Genomic DNA, 14,796 nt, shown 5'->3' with positions numbered 1-14,796 from the left:
ACATGAAAAACAGCACTCACTTGTTCTATGCGAATTCGAGTTTTTCTTTGCCGTCCAAAATGTCTGCGTAAACCAAAACCAGTCCAGCATTCGCTCGCGTACGCGCATTCTCCAAGCGATGACGAGGTGTTTTGGCGCCCCGCCCTCAGACCGCTGCGCTGCGCAGGTTGATGACGTCACGCAAACAAGCCCCGAGTACAGTTGAGGCAAGAGTTCGAAGCTAAGCCCAGAGAAAAGAACGACTAAAATCGGAAGACGCGAGCCTAGCGCGCTACGTGTCCGCGCGGCACATGTAGGACGACGAGGTGAGTGTTTCGCCGACGCTTTCTCCTGTTGGTCGGGGCGCCATCTACGTCCTGGTCGGACGTCGAATTGGGCTCGCTCTGCCGGCTAGCTAGCCGAGAGCGCCGAAGGCGGCTTGGCAACGAGTCTCGCGTCGCCGGAATGGGCGAATTGTTCCCGTTTGGGCTTGCGCCTATTACTTTTTGGCGGACGGGGGACGGGGGACGGGGGACGGACGACCCTGCCCGGCCCGGCCCGGCCCGGCTTGGCCCGGCCCGGCCCGGCCGTCACACGCTACTCTCCGGCTCAGGTCGCGGCCGGCGGCGAGGAAGCAAGATGGAGAAGCCTCCGTTCCGACACAACAACCACAAGTGCGGCGACTGGGAGCTGAAGGAGCGGCTGGGCATGGGGGGCTTCGCCCACGTCTACCTCTACCAGCATCACGTGAGTCCGGCCGACGCTTGCCCTCGCTCTTTCCTCGAGGAGCGAACAAAGACCGGGCCCGGCTAGTGATCCCTTGGCCGTGCACTCGAGCGACCCTCCGGACGTTCTTCCTCCCGCGTTTCTCGTCGCTCCTATTCCGGTGAAGCGGGCGAAACCTGCGAGCGAAATGGCAGAAATGCTTAGGATTTGGGCCTTCACAAGCTTACGAGCGGGAGACGCGGCGATAAGTAGTCGCGTCGGACGGCCGGACTCCCGATCGCGAGGTCCTCCCGGAAGGGCCGCCTCTCCGCACACTAAAACCAAAATTCCGTTCCTAAAGTCTCCGAATCAAGCGAACCGGCGAACCGTCGTCTTTGACCCGACCGGCCCTTCGAAGCGGCGGTGTGAGAAAAAGGCCAAATGGGGTCGCCTTTCCCCGACTGGCGGCGGAAGGCTGTGCGGCCTTCTGGCCGCCAGAAGTGTGCCTGCCGGCGCCTGCCCAAACGTGCTGTGGATGTCACGCAGGTGAGCGGCGAGAAGCTGGCGGTAAAGATGTGCCGACTGGAGCTGACGCCCCTCAATAAGGACCGCTGGAGCCGAGAGATCCAGATCATGAAGAAGTTGGTCTTCCCGCTTTCTTCCTTGAGCGTTTGATTTCCAAAACCTGAAATAGTTCTTTTGTTGGATGGGACGGAGCGCGCAGACGGCGAGGTCGTCGGCGCCGTTTTGCGCTCGGTTTCTTACTTTCTCCCGTGTCGTCCGCGTTCGCGTCAGCGGCCCTCGCGCGCGAGCGCGCGCGCGCTTTCTCGTTTCCCGAGCCCAGCGGCGACGGCGTCTTTAAAAAACCAAAATGCAGGCTGAACCACATCAACGTGGTGACGGCGCGGGACGTCCCGGAAGAAATCAACCTGATCGCCTTGAACGACCTGCCGCTTCTCGCCATGGAGTTTTGCTCCCACGGCGACCTCAGGAAGGTGCGGCCGGCGCCGCGTCGCCTTTGAGCCTCCTCTCTTCCATCCCTCCCGCGTCAAACGGCCTCTTTGCGCAGGTTCTGAGTAGGCCGGAGAACTGCTGCGGCCTGAAGGAGAGCGAGGTCCTGTCCTTGCTCAACGACGTAGGTACGTGTCTGCTTTTGCGGCCGCCTTTCCCGCGCGTCGGCCGCTGATGAGCGTCGGTGACGCAGGTTGCGGCATCCAGTACCTGCACGAGAACAAGATCATCCACAGGGACTTGAAGCCAGAGAACATCGTGCTGCAGGAAGTCAACGGCAAGGTGAGTCGGCCGGCGCGAGTCGGCGGCAAATGGCGCGCAAAGAGTCAGTTTTGTCGTCGTAACTCTCGACGAGCTGCGAAAAGGAACGGAAGACGTGAACGAAACGCAGCGTTCGAGCTCCGAACTGCTCAAAGCCGCTTTAAAGCGGCGCTTTTCGTCGGCGGGAGTTCAGTACGCCGGTTAGGCTCCCGGCGCGCTCACCGCGCTTTCCGCTTCAGCTGGTGCACAAGATCATCGACCTGGGCTACGCCAAAGACCTGGACCAGGGCAGTCTGTGCACCTCCTTCGTGGGCACGCTGCAGTACCTGGTGAGAAGCCGTTCCTCGTCGGCGTCCAGGTCGGGGCGGCTTTGTCACGGTGTCGCGCTCGCAGGCGCCGGAGCTCTTTGAGAACAAAGCCTACACGGTGAGCGTGGACTACTGGAGCTTCGGGACCATGATCTTCGAGTGCAGCTGCGGATTCAGACCTTTCCTGCACAACCTGCAACCCGTTCAGTGGTACGTGGGGCGCCGCTTCCGGCGGGCCGACCCGCAGCTAAGCTGCGGTGTCGCGGCGCAGGGCCAGCAAGGTGCGGAACAAAGGTCCCAAGGACATCATGGCGGTGGAGGAGGCCAATGGAGAAGTGCGCTTTTCCACGCATCTCCCCTACCCCAACAACCTCAGCAGGTGCGACCTCTCGGATACGCAAAAACTTGAGGCGCCTTCTCAAACGCGTTGGGGACCATCGAGTCCTTGGGGGGCGGGGGTAGGCCGCTTCGTAGGTTGAGTTGCACTACTGTACAAGTGAGGCCCCGAGAGAAGACGCCGTCATTTTGAGGAGCTTTGGAAGGTCCTATCGGCCGACCCTCTTTAAAGGGCTTCCCCCCGGGCAGTCGGGTGAACAATGATGCCGGCCTCATATCCATGTACGGCGTACTCCTAGCCCGCTTATACAAGTCATCCGAACGTCGTCCGAAAGGGGGGAAAGAAAAGCCCTCCTCTCTCCTGGTTGGCAGCACACTTTTCAGGGCGCCGCTGTGTGCGATTGGCGGTAAATGGAGCGAACGCGGCAATTTTCCCGGCCCTTTCCCCGCGCCTGCTCGCCGCTTTTCGGTATTGGGCGAGTCTTGCCGCCTGAAGGACAGCGTGTCCCCGCAGAACGCTGCTGGAGCCCCTGGAGGCGCTGTTGCAGCTCATGCTCAAGTGGGACCCGGTTCACAGAGGCGGCGGCGTCCATCCCGACAGCCGGAAGCCGCTCTGCTTCCATCTTCTGGATCAGATCCTGAGCATGAAGGTCGGCGGCGAACGCGCCCACGGCCCCTTTGCAGACGGGCTCACCGCCGGCCGCGCTCTCCCCCTCAGGCGGTCCACATCCTCAACATGACCACGGCCCAGGTGCACTCCTTCCAGCTGGCGCCCGACGAGTCTCTGCACGGCCTGCAGAAACGCGTGGAGGCGGAGAGCGGCATCCCCGTGGTCCACCAGGAGCTGCTGCAGGAGACGGGCGTGTCCCTGGACCCCCGCAAGCCGGCGGCGCAGTGCGTCCTGGACGGGGTGGTGCGTGCGCCGGCGCGCGCTTCGGCCCGGCCGACGCCCGGCGCGTCTCAAGGTGTCGCGTCCGTCCTCTGGCACCGCAGCGAGGCTGGGACGCCTACATCGTTTACTTGTTCGACAAGAGCGCCGCCGAGTACTCGGGGCCCTTCAGCGCCAGGCAGCTGCCCGACAAAGTCAACGCCATCGGTGAGTCGGCGCCTTTCCGTCGCGCCCGAATCCCGCTTCCCGGCCTAACCTTGCTCCCGGCCGGCACCCGCGCCGTGCGGCCGGCGCTGCGGGGGGAGCGCGCCCGCCTTTTTCCAAACCGGCGGTCGCCAAACACAAAGGGGGCTCGGCGAGCCGGGCTATTGAAAGATGGGCAAAAAATTGCGATGCGCCGCGTGCCGCGACCCCTCGTCGCCGCGCGGATGTTTCCTTTGTTTTTTCCAGTCCAGGAGGCCCGGACGCCGCTGCCCCTGGGCGTTCTCAAGAAGGTGTGGGCGGAGGCTCTGAGCTACATCTGCGGCCTGAAGGACGACTACGGCCGCCTCTTCCAGGGCCAGCGCGCCGCCATGTGAGTCGCCGGCGCCCGCCCCCGGTCCGCCTGGGTGTCCTCACGCCGGCTCTCGCGGCGTTCCAGGCTCAGTCTCCTGCGCTACAACACCAACCTGACGCGCTGTAAAAACAGCATGTTCGGATTCTCGCAGCAGCTGAAAGCCAAGCTGGACTTCTTCCGCAGCAGCATCCAGTACGACCTGGAAAAGTACAGCGACCAGATGCACTACGGCATCTGTGAGTCCCGCTCCCGCCCCCTCATCTCGTCCGCCCCCCTGTCGCCTCACGGCTTTTTTTGTTTTGTTTTTTTCCCCCCTCGCCAGCGTCGGAGAAGATGCTGAAGGCGTGGCAGGAGAACGAGGAGCGAGCGGCAGCCTTTGCTCAGGTCGCGGCGACGTCGTCAATGTGTCAAGAAGCTAAGCCCGGTGGGATGGGCTCGCGCGGTAGCTAGTCCCCCACGTTCCCGGTCTTGGTTGGCCGCGAGGGACGTGCCCCCGCGAGGTTGAGCCGCGCTCGTACCGCCTTAAGATTCGGCCCCGGCGAAGACGTGACGCCTAAATGTTGATACGACAGACAGCTGCCGCGACGTCGGCCGCGCTGTCATCGAGCAGCAAAAGTAATTACAAGAGGGAGACGGCCGTGCAGACGCGCCGGTGAAAGCGATGTCCCGCCCGGAAGGCTTTAAAAAGATCTCCGTGTAAAACTTTTCACATGGAGGGAGCTGTTGGACGGTCTGGAGGGAGGGGCCCGAGCAGGCGGCTCTTTCCCGACCGAGCCTTTGCTGGGCGCTCGCGGTCCGGCGGTGCCTTTCCCGGGCGCTCGCGGTTTGTCTTCGTCTTTGCGGCGGCGCCCCGGAGGCAACGGCCGCCGCGCGGAACGCTTCCGGCCGGGACGGAGGAATTGCGCGGAAGCGACCGGAGCGACAGAAGGGGTCGCGCGTTTTACCGACTACGGATTTGCCCCGGGGCCTTCGGGAGCGAGACGGCCCTCCGAAGAGCGTGCGCGTTCCCGCAGGTGGCGGAGGTGAGCCACCTGGACGAGGAGATCGTGGCCCTGCACTCGGAGATCGTGGAGCTGCAGCGGAGTCCCTACGCGCGGCGCCAAGGGGACAAGATGGAGCAACTGTGAGTCCGGGCCGGCCTGGGCCCTCGCCTCCGCCGCGCGCGTTGTTGATCCGCGGCCGCAAAATTCCTCCTTTGTTCCTCGGGCTTGAAATCTGGCCTGCTACCGGCAGAAGTCAAACCTCGACTTTTTTGTTTTGCGGCATTATCCCATATACGCAACCGGCAAAACGTGCGCGCGCCGCGACTTTGAATCGCTCGGCGAGCGCCGCCTTTTGTCTCGTCTCAGAGAGGAGCGAGCCACGGAGCTCTACAAACAGCTGAAGATGAAATGCAAAGGTCAGACGCGTTCTCCCGACGGAAACGATGACGATGCGCCGCCGCGATGATGACGATGAGCGTTGCGGCAGTTCCCGAGGCGGACCTGAGCAGCGACAGTTCGGAGATGGTGAAAGCCATCATCCAGACGGTCCAGAACCAGGACAAAGTGCTGAAGGATCTCTACACGCACCTCAGGTACGAGGCGCCGTTGGCGCGCGGGTACGTGGGAAAAAAAAATGGAAAACCCGATTGGCTCCCAGCAAGATCCTGAGCAGCAAACAGAAAATCATCCACCTGTTCCCGCGCATCGAGAAGACCTTGGAGAGTATCAAGGAGGCGGACAACACAGTCATGCAGATGCAGATCAAGCGCCAGCGCGAGTTCTGGCACCTCCTCAAGATCGCCTGCGTAAGTCCCGGGGGCGGGGGCGGGCCTGACGCCGCCTCTTCCTCCGCCTCTTCCTCCGCCTCTTCCTCCGCCTCTCCCTCCGCCAGGCGCAGAACTCGGCCCGCGACTCGTTGCCGACCGGTCCCGAGTCGGCCGCCCTCCCTCAGGCGTCCCAGTGGGCCCGGTCGGCGCCGCCCGCCAGCGCGCCTCATCCTCTCACCTCGCTGCCCGGGCCCGACGACAGGTACGCAAAGACGCTCCCCGTGACCGGGCCGCCCGTCGATGGAGGGCGGGGTCCGGGGTTTGAAGCGAAAGATGGGGCCGAGAGCAAAAACGAGCGAAGCCAATGTTTCCCGAGCCTTCGCGGGTGGCGCTTTGCTTTTTCCCGCGCGCGTCTGCGAGGGGGGCCCCGATTTCCAACGTTGGCCCCTTCCCCCCCCCCCCAGTGACGCGGCCCCCCGCCTGCTGCAGGAGACCCACAAGTACCTGAGTCAGCTGACCAGCCTCATGCAGGAAGAGCAGGCCAAAAGCATGGTGGTAAGTCTCCCGCCCGCCCTCGGCCCGCCCCGCCTTTTGTCTGACGGAAAGAAATGTTGCCGGCCGGCGGCGCCCAAGGATCAAGACTGGAGCTGGACCAAGTACGAAACCTTAAGCGGCAAACTGAAGAAGCGAAACGCCTGAGCGCCGACCGCGACCACCTCGAGGAGGCGCTGGCGATTTTCTTCACGCGACGGGGAGTCGCCGCCGAAGCCGGCGCCCGCGTGCGCTTTGTCGCCCATCCAAACTCGCGGTGACTTGAGTGAGCGAGTGGGACCAAACAAACTTGCGGCCGACGCAAAAAAGAATCAAAGACGTAGCACACAAAAGTCCTTTTAATTGAAAAGCCGAAATAAAGCTGGATGGATAAGGCGTGCCGAGTCCTAACTGGGGCGCCCCGCCCTCGGCTACGCGGCGGCCTTGTGACCCCGCTCCACCGCCATCTTCTCCAGACGCTCCGTGTAGAAGCCGTTGAAGTCCAGTCTGCGAGAGGTCAAAAGGTCAACCGGGGCCCGCGCCAAGGGGAGCTTTCCGAGCACCTGTAGATGATGCTGATCATGCTGTGCTCGCAGTTGTTGGAGCTGAAGATGCTGAGCTTGTCCAGAAGGTCCAGCAGCAGAACGCTGAAACTGTTGTCGAAGTTGACGATGGACGCCTCCAGGCCCGCGTCCGACGCCTGCGCCGGAAGCGGGCAAAAGACGCTCCGGCGGGTGCGCGTGCGAGCGAGCGAGCGGCGGCGGCGGCGGGGGGCCGGCTCCCTACCTTCTCGCGCTCGCGGACGGACGGGTCCTCCGGGGGCAGGCGATCCGGCCGGAGGCTCTGCGTGAAACGCTGGAGGCGACGGCGGGCTCAGGCGGGGCGCGGCGAGGCCGGGCGGCGGCGCGCCTCACCTGCATGCGCCCGGCGAACATGACGCAGACCGACATGAGTTTGGAAAAGATGCGCAGGAGCTCGGGGTTGGTCAGCATGCAGTCCTTCATGCAGTTGTCCAGGAAGCTGGTGTGGTGCAACAGGACGTCGTCGATATTGGACGCCTGAAGCGACACGGCGTGCGGGGCGTGAGTCCCGCTCCCCGGGGTTCGCGGGATGGCGGCGCTCACCGTCTTGAGGTTGTTCTCCATCAGGTGCCAGGTGGGCTCCATCACCTCAAACATCATGTAGTACTGGATGTTCTGCACAAAGTTCAACATGCGCTGGCGCAGCGCGAAGGCCGCCGCGAACCTGGGGCGGGACGGGGAGTCCGTTGGGTCCCGGTTACCGGTGGGGACGCACGCGAGAGGCGCGACTCACCATTTGGCCGTGTGCGACCAGTGACATTTGGCGTGTTTGTTGGTGATCCACACGTTGCAGAGCAGACGCTCCACGTGCTTGCAGTAGAACATGTGACGGAACAACATCTGGTACCGGGTCAGGGCCTTCCTGCGGGCGGGCGGGCGGGCACGCGAGCCGCGGGTCAGCCGGCGCAGGGAGGGAGGGAGGGAGGGAGGGAGGAAGGGGGGGAGGGGGGGGGGGAGGAAGGGGGGGAGGGCCGGCCAGCCGGCGGACCTGCTGATGATGAGCGACAGCGGCCACTTGACCACGTAGTCGAAGGAGAAGGCTTCCAGGCCGCTGAGGGCGGCGTCGGCCGCCTCGGCGCCGCTCACGCTCTTCTCTTGCTTGGTCTCGATGGCCAGCACCCGCAGCAGTTGCGTGATCACGTCGTGCGGCATCAGGTCTATCTGCGGGGGGGGGGCGGGTCGGGTCGGCCTCGGGCGGGAGAGCGGGCGCGAGCCCGACCCACCTTGAGGTCGTCCTTGAAGGGGTCGGTGTTGGCCGTGCTCATGCGCAGCGCCAGCTCCAGAAGAGCCTCCAGGCGGGGGGGGCGCGATGTCGTCCACCGGCTTGCGCAGCTCCTCCTCCGTCAGGTCCATGAAGTGCACAAAGAAGTCGCCTTTGTCCATCAGGAAGTAGTGCTTGATGGACCTGAGGGCGCAGCCGCGGGCCCGCGCGCTCATGGTGGCGGTCGCTATTAGCGCGCGCCTGTCCGCCGCCCGCTTTCCCGGTACCTGAGGCGGGCCACCAGCTCCTTCTCCTCCAGCAAGAAGCGCAGAAGCACCTTGCTGGCGTAGTTGAAGGCCTTCTCGATCTGCTCCACGTAGGCTCGCTCCTTCAGCGTGTACACGGCCTCCTTGGCGTCGGGGCAGGTGACGTCGCGACCGCACTCTCGCACCACGTTCAGGTACTTTCCTGTCGCGAGCGCGCAGCGCCGACGCTCAGCGGAGGAACTCCATCCGCTTGGGCCCGACGATAGGGAGGGAGGGAGGGAGGGCGGGCGGGTGAGGGGCGAGCCTCACCTGTGCTGAGGATCTTGTCGGCCATCTTCTGCAGGAAGGACGGGATGCGGTGCGGGACCACCGTGTACCTCTTGTCCCAGTATTTGTCGTTGTAGTCCTCTTGGATCTTCTCCTTCTGCAGCTCGTGTTCCTCCACCATGAACTCGCTGCTCACACACGAGCGCAGGCGCAGACCGTGTGCGCGCACTTATCTCCGGGCAAGCGTAGACGGGCGCGGGGCACCCACCTGTAGGGGTCGCGGATGATGCCCCTGTAGATCCACTTCTCCAGGATCTCAAAGTAGGGCACGCTGGCGGCCTTGGTGAGGTACAGGCACACTTCCTGGGCTTGGGGGTCGCCGGTGAAGTTGAAGGTGCGGTCGTGAAGGAGGCTGAGCGTGGCCCCGCCCGCGCACTCGCCTTTGTCCACCGACGACGCTGACGGCGCAGCAAAGGAGACGGCGGCGCGCTCAGCCGGGGGAACCGCATCGGGAACGGGGCGGGCCGCGAAAGGAACCTCCCGGTCCGGGCGGAAGGATTCGCGCCACGTCTGCTCTTTGGCTCCCCCGCGTCAAAATCCCCGGCGGGCGACTAACTATCGAGCGTCGGGTCGGCGAGCGCCGGCGTACCGATGCCGGCCAGGATGTCCATGGTCCTCATGGCGGGCTGCAGGTAGAACCAGAGCTTCTGCAGGGACAGCAGTCCCCGCCGGTGCACCTGCTCCAGCTGAGTCACCAGGATCAGGTACTCCTTCAGCAGAGTGCGCATGGCCGCCGTCAGGGCGTGGTTCACCTGCCCGTACTCGAAGGACGACTTCTCCTCCACGAAGCTGGCGGCCCCACACGAAGAACCGTTTTGAAAAAGCCTCGCCCCCTTTGACTTTTGGAGGCGGGTGGGGGGGGCGACTGACCGCGTGACGGTGGAGTAGTACGACGCCACGGGAAGGATGCGCTGCACCAGCTCCTTGACCGAGGCGTCCAGCGTGGGGTCCACGATGAAGGAGCGGTTCTGGCGGCCCAGGACCGGCTGAGCCGTCACGTCGCGCCCGTCCACGCCCACCAGAACGAAGAGCAGATCCTCCAGAACCACTTGCTCCTGCGCCGCGGGCGCCAGGGTACCTGCGCCCCGCGTACCGTAAGGACGCGCGCATTAGGGGAAGCCGCAAGGTGACGTGAGAGTTTTGCCCGCCCGCCCGCCCGCCCCAAAACCCGAGTGGCGCGCGCACTCACCCGCGGCCGCCGCCGGGTCGCCGGTCGGCGCCGGGCCGGCCACGAAGTCCCCCAGGAGGGCGGGGCGCTCGTACACCCAGCCGGGAAAGACGGGGTTGAGCTGCGCCGGGTTCTTCTTGTTGTGCTTGTCCCGCAGCATCTTGCGCGTCGCCTCGGCCGACTGCCGAGCCGCCCGTCAGAATGGCGCGTGAGCGGCGGGTCGAGCGGCGGGCGCCGGCTCACCAGTGGGGCGTTGGACGCCGCCGCGGCGCTCCCCAGCTTCTTGCGCAACTCGTCCAGCTCCTGCATGGATATCTTGGTGCTGCCGGCGGCCGCGCTCGGGGCCGGGGCCGCCGGCGCGGCGGCGGCGGCGCAAGCTTCCGCGCGATCTTTGGCGTTCTGCTGCAGCCGCTGCAGAGTCTGCGCGAAGGGGAGAAGGCGGAACTTGGAGTCCGGACGCCATATTGGCGCCACCCCACGGTCTTCATTTCTCGGCAGGGGCGCCGGCGGCGTCCGCGGCGCGCACTCCTACGCTCTTAGCCGGCGGCGGTCGGTCGGGTTAAAAACCAAAACAGGCTAAGCTCGGGCCCAACCCGGCCAGCGGCCGACGCGGCGGCTTACCTGCGAGTCCTCGCACAGGCGCGACAGCAGGTAGACCAGCGGGTCCAGGTGCCGCACGTTTTTGGATTTCAGCTCCTCATACTTGCGCAGGAAGTCCTCCGGCGTCTTGGAGAACTCGGCCAGCGTCACCTTCAGGAGTCGCAAAGACAAAGGCGCTGAGGCGCGGGCCGCGCGCGACCCGGCGCCCATCCGTCCGTACCTTGGCGCCGTGAGCCGAGACGGTGGTGGTGACGTAGGGCGTGCGGTGCTTCTGCAGGAGGTCGATGTAACCTTCCGCTCCGTCGCCGCCTCGCACGTCCAGCACGCTCAGCAGCTCGTTGACGTGATGATGGATCCGAAACTCGCTCATGGCTCATGCCGCGGGGAAAGTCTGGAGGTGCCTGCGCGGATTGGGAGGAAGGGGGCCGGCTTATCCCACGGGCTTCTGCCTCTCCACACGCGCTGTTTGTGCAAAGTAAACGGAAATGCAGACAACGCAAAAGGCTTCAGTCTGGATCGGGGACCGCCATTTCGTGGGCACGATCGCTAATGTGTTATCATTATTGTTGCCAATCGCCTCGAAGCCTCTCGAGACCGACAGACGACATCGCAGCGAGAATCGCGCTTTTTTCAAGCCGGATGACGGACAACGCGCAATAACCGGACGTGCGGCCCGCCGGGAGCGACGCGAAGCCGCGAGCCGCCTTCGCGCCCCTTCCTAACGTACCGAAAGCGAAGTTCCGGCGTCGCGATGCCTCGGCACCCGAAAGTTGGCGCGGCGAGGGAGCCGTCGCTTCCGGAAGCCGCGGAAACACTCGTTCGTGTCGTTCGCTTCGCTTGGGGGAGCCTTTGGCTCTCGCGAGAAATCCTGCTCTGCTGCTGTGCACGGACGTACCCATGAATGGACTAAGCGCGAAGCGGTCGGCGGCCATCTTACGTTGCCACCGCGTGAGCCGGCCAAAATTCACCCGACCATCGCGTTCGGCCGGTTTGTTTGTTTTTTGGGTTAGGGTTAGGCTAAAATGCAGACGCCGGTTTGAGCATTGGTGAACGCGTCCTTGTAGTATGTCCCTCAACGATTCAGCTGAGCGCCATATCGGCAGAGCCATCCGTGATGCAAAAAAGCAAAGCCCGCGCGGTGCAGCCTTACTGCGAAATGACGTGAAACGTCCTGGCTGTTACCGATGGCAACTTCAGATGGCCGCCCTTCCTTCGGCTTCCGTCGGGCGGGCGCCCCGCGTTTGCTGTCACTTCACCACGCCGCCCCCTTCCCGAAAACACAAACAAAAAACTACAAGCGCGATACGCGCATCGAAATGATAGAGACAAGGCGATAAAGTCCCAATCTTGTCCCGAGCAGAAAAATAAGATGCACAAACGCCCCTTTTGAAGAGAAACGTACACTGCAACGAGTAGACGGTTCGCGCGTGGCGGCGGGAGGGGCTAAAACCGACGTGTTTTCCTCCGTCGTGACGTCACGTCTTCGTCGGAGAAAGGCACTTTCGACTGCTTTTCATTCCGTAGCAATTGGGAGTAAATCACCAAGGGACCGCGGCATCCACGAACTTTATCGCACAGGTCCGTTCGGCAATTCGGAAACGATGCGGGGGCGCTACGCTGCCGCCAGCAGGCCAGGCGTAAAACTGCAGCGTGACGTCCGCCCTCCGAGCCGGAAGTGTCGCGTTTGCGCGAGACGTCAAATGTCGCGCGCGAGACTTGTAGCCGACGTCGCCGAGCTCCTCGCGCGCCGATCCTCGGGGCCACAGACGACGCGTCGCGGTTCGGCGGGCGGAAGGACTGGAAGCGGCCGCCGCCGCCGCCGCCGCCGCCGCGCGTCGTGAGCGAGCGTGACGTCATGGCCGAGCAGCAGGCGCGCCAGGCGGCCGAGCGCGAGCAGCAGCAACGCGACGTCGTCCGCGGCTCGCCTCGCCCGCCGTCGGAACCGGGCCCGCGCTGGGTGCGCCTCAACGTGGGCGGGACCTACTTCGTCACCACCAGGCAGACTCTGTGCAGGGAGCCCAAGTCCTTCCTCTTCCGACTGTGCCAGGACCACCCGGACCTGGACTCGGACAAAGTGAGCTCCGGTTCCGCCGCCGTCGCACATTTGCCGCCGGGTCGGACGGATGCACCGTCCGTCGCGACAGCGCGAAACTTTGTCCTCGTGGCCAAAAAGCGTTCAGCCCGCGACAAAAGTTTAGTCTCGTCCGCGCGACGCTTAGCGAGCCGAGCCGAGCCGAGCCGGGCCGAGCCGAGCCGAGCCGGCTCGCCGCAGAGGACCAAGAATACGCGCGTGTGATGTTCTCGGGCGTTTTGGGAAAACGAGAAAAACAAACGCGTCTTCGGGATCTTCGTTTGGTCTTTGCTGACGCCGTGCGCGAGCAGGACGGCACGGGGGCCTATTTGATCGACAGGGACCCCGCCTACTTCGGGCCCGTCCTCAACTATCTCCGGCACGGGAAGCTCATCATGGACAAGAACCTGGCCGAGGAAGGTGAGACGCTAACCCTAACCCTAACCCGACCCCCCCCCCCCCCCCTGACCCGGCGCCTCTAACCCCAACCGCAGGCGTCCTGGAAGAGGCAGAGTTCTACAACATCGCCTCTCTGGTGCGTCTGGTGAAGGAGCGCATTCGGGACAACGAGAACCGCACGTCGCAGGTAGCCGACCGGACCCCCCCCGACCCCCTCCGCGGGCCCGCTGACGCCGCCCTTTGGCCCGCCTCCCGCAGGGCCCCGTCAAACACGTTTACCGCGTGCTGCAGTGCCAGGAGGAGGAGCTTACGCAGATGGTCTCCACCATGTCGGACGGATGGAAGTTTGAACAGGTCGGCGCCGAGTTCCGAAACGCACCGGGCCCCGACCCGACGTGACGCTAGAAGACCGGACTGTGACGAGGGGACGTGTACAAAGTGGGACGGCCGTTAGAAAAGACCGACGGGACGGGTACGGCGACCTGACCGGGCGGCGAGAGGACGCGCCGCGAAACCTGACGCGGCTCGAGCTAACTGAGCCGAGGGACGCGGGGACGGCGTCGAGCGACCTTCGCCCTGACCTTTCGGCCCGCGTTTGCGTCCGTCAGCTGATCGGCATCGGCTCGTCCTACAATTACGGCAACGAGGACCAGGCCGAGTTTCTGTGCGTGGTGTCGAGGGAACTCAACAACGCCGCCAACGGCGTGCTGGTGGAGCCCAGCCGGAAGGCCAAGGTGGGTGGCGCCGTGGGCGGGGCGGGGACGGCCTGCAGACGGCCGCACTCGGCGGCCGCCGCTCTCCCTTACGCAGATCCTGCAGGAACGGGGCTCGCGCATGTGAGACGCCCGCCGGGGCGCCGGCGACGCGCCCCCCTCCGACGGGACGTCCCGCGAGGAGGCAAAGAAAGGACCTCGCGGCCGGCGGCGCCTCTCAGTCAGACTTTTGGAGCCGGCCCTCGTCATCCCGGGCCCGATGGGCGCTCCGAGGGTCTCCCGCGGCCCGTTTGATGCCGGCGGCCATTTCGCGAGCCCCCCTAGCACGCTATTTTGCGTCGGATCGACCCGTGGCGCGTTTGGTCCGCAAACGTCGGTCCCGGGGAGGACGGGTCGTCGGGCGGGACGCGGCGAGCCGGATGCGGTCATGTCAATTTGCCCAATACCGGTTCTTTGCACGTTTCCTGGCTTGGACCCGGCCCGCCTCCTTTCTTTTTCTTCTCGTCTCAAAAAGTGAGTCGCTTCTCATCGCGGCCGCCTCTCGTTTTGTCTTTTGTGACTTGATTGGCCATGTTGGCCGGCTGCTGGGAAATAGGCCCCTCCCCGTAGCGCCACAGTTGTCGGCGCCGCGGGCGCGCCGCTTCTGGCCCCGCCGTCCTGCGTGGCCACCTGCATCCCGAGCGGGCGAGGATAGGCCCGATCGGGATAGGCCCGATAGGGTCGGTGGGGCCGCCCGCGGCGAGGAGGGGGCCGACCCGGCGCCGCCTCGGGCCTCGCTGCGGCCCGGGGCCCGGCCGACGGAGCGAGCGACCGGCCGCGCGGCTGACGATACTCTCCTATGATCTATTGCTTGGAGCTCGTTCTTTGGGTGTTGTTAAATGATTATGATCTTGCTGTGGTCACGTTCCAATTTGTCAACGCGGGGAGTTCGGCTTTCCGTGACGTCACGATTGAGTCGGCAACGCCTCTCAATTCAACAAGAACTCTTTACAGACCGTATTGTATCGTTTTCTTTCAGTAATAAAGCATTGGAGGAAAACCCATTTCATTATTTCATTTGGTAATCAACTTGTTGAAAAGAATGCTGCAAAAAACATACATTTTCCAGAGAACAACCACTTCCGCTTTGGTGAAGCTTCCGGCC

At 64.3% G+C, this 14,796-nt stretch overlaps 3 protein-coding genes across 10 annotated transcripts; 2 read left to right on the top strand and 1 right to left on the bottom strand.

Moving 5' to 3' along the window:
• The first annotated feature begins 141 nt into the window (after positions 1 to 141).
• chuk (component of inhibitor of nuclear factor kappa B kinase complex) lies at positions 142 to 6,722 on the top strand. 5 transcript variants are annotated; one of them, XM_088438673.1, is made up of 22 exons: positions 142 to 305; positions 593 to 726; positions 1,231 to 1,325; positions 1,562 to 1,679; positions 1,754 to 1,823; positions 1,889 to 1,977; positions 2,196 to 2,285; positions 2,350 to 2,474; positions 2,536 to 2,643; positions 3,115 to 3,250; positions 3,319 to 3,513; positions 3,594 to 3,696; positions 3,940 to 4,063; positions 4,130 to 4,281; positions 4,368 to 4,429; positions 5,059 to 5,168; positions 5,395 to 5,444; positions 5,516 to 5,621; positions 5,742 to 5,834; positions 5,921 to 6,057; positions 6,285 to 6,350; positions 6,429 to 6,722. In XM_088438673.1, exons 2-22 carry the CDS (start codon positions 619 to 621, stop codon positions 6,605 to 6,607), a joined length of 2,316 nt encoding a protein of 771 aa, XP_088294799.1. In that variant the 5' UTR covers positions 142 to 305; positions 593 to 618; the 3' UTR covers positions 6,608 to 6,722. The 5 variants fall into 5 exon arrangements, 4 of the variants coding, with proteins under 4 accessions (XP_088294799.1, XP_088294800.1, XP_088294802.1 ...); XM_088438674.1 differs by having other exon boundaries at positions 5,687 to 5,834; positions 6,260 to 6,350; XM_088438676.1 differs by having other exon boundaries at positions 6,260 to 6,350; positions 6,429 to 6,575.
• tubgcp2 (tubulin gamma complex component 2) lies at positions 6,668 to 11,426 on the bottom strand. Its single transcript, XM_088438670.1, is given in 19 exon segments — positions 6,668 to 6,833; positions 6,890 to 7,026; positions 7,113 to 7,181; positions 7,241 to 7,384; positions 7,451 to 7,571; positions 7,641 to 7,769; positions 7,896 to 8,068; positions 8,131 to 8,211; positions 8,213 to 8,312; positions 8,396 to 8,576; positions 8,684 to 8,829; positions 8,910 to 9,099; positions 9,291 to 9,490; positions 9,572 to 9,779; positions 9,891 to 10,050; positions 10,113 to 10,289; positions 10,491 to 10,619; positions 10,690 to 10,931; positions 11,197 to 11,426. Coding segments are annotated over 18 exon segments (2,571 nt in total). The 5' UTR covers positions 10,840 to 10,931; positions 11,197 to 11,426; the 3' UTR covers positions 6,668 to 6,757.
• Positions 11,192 to 14,695, top strand: kctd2 (potassium channel tetramerization domain containing 2). 4 transcript variants are annotated; one of them, XM_088438724.1, is made up of 6 exons: positions 11,205 to 12,543; positions 12,852 to 12,960; positions 13,035 to 13,126; positions 13,198 to 13,293; positions 13,548 to 13,673; positions 13,759 to 13,923. In XM_088438724.1, exons 1-6 carry the CDS (start codon positions 12,325 to 12,327, stop codon positions 13,777 to 13,779), a joined length of 663 nt encoding a protein of 220 aa, XP_088294850.1. In that variant the 5' UTR covers positions 11,205 to 12,324; the 3' UTR covers positions 13,780 to 13,923. The 4 variants fall into 4 exon arrangements, 3 of the variants coding, with proteins under 3 accessions (XP_088294847.1, XP_088294850.1, XP_088294848.1); XM_088438722.1 differs by having other exon boundaries at positions 11,208 to 12,543; positions 13,750 to 13,923; XR_015868346.1 differs by lacking the exon at positions 13,759 to 13,923 and having other exon boundaries at positions 11,192 to 12,543; positions 13,198 to 13,411; positions 13,548 to 13,682.
• The last annotated feature ends 101 nt before the right edge of the window (positions 14,696 to 14,796 follow it).

The sequence above is a fragment of the Hippichthys cyanospilos genome, chromosome 17 (genome assembly GCF_059441005.1).
Source record: "Hippichthys cyanospilos isolate Australia breed blue-spotted pipefish chromosome 17, RoL_Hcya_1.0, whole genome shotgun sequence".
Classification (NCBI taxonomy): Eukaryota; Metazoa; Chordata; class Actinopteri; order Syngnathiformes; family Syngnathidae; genus Hippichthys; species Hippichthys cyanospilos.
Note: the sequence above shows the minus strand (reverse complement) of the source record. Positions and strands in the feature narration are given on the sequence as shown.

What these genes read in the sequence shown, in the direction of transcription:
- chuk (XM_088438673.1), top strand. Translation starts at nt 619, where the DNA reads ATGGAGAAGCCTCCGTTCCGACACAACAACCACAAGTGCGGCGACTGG. An exon ending in GAGATCCAGATCATGAAGAA is followed by an intron (nt 1,326 to 1,561) that starts GTTGGTCTTCCC and finishes ACCAAAATGCAG; the next exon opens with GCTGAACCACATCAACGTGG. An exon ending in AGTGCGTCCTGGACGGGGTG is followed by an intron (nt 3,514 to 3,593) that starts GTGCGTGCGCCG and finishes CTGGCACCGCAG; the next exon opens with CGAGGCTGGGACGCCTACAT.
- kctd2 (XM_088438721.1), top strand. Translation starts at nt 12,325, where the DNA reads ATGGCCGAGCAGCAGGCGCGCCAGGCGGCCGAGCGCGAGCAGCAGCAA. An exon ending in CAAGAACCTGGCCGAGGAAG is followed by an intron (nt 12,961 to 13,034) that starts GTGAGACGCTAA and finishes CCCCAACCGCAG; the next exon opens with GCGTCCTGGAAGAGGCAGAG. An exon ending in ACGGATGGAAGTTTGAACAG is followed by an intron (nt 13,294 to 13,547) that starts GTCGGCGCCGAG and finishes TGCGTCCGTCAG; the next exon opens with CTGATCGGCATCGGCTCGTC.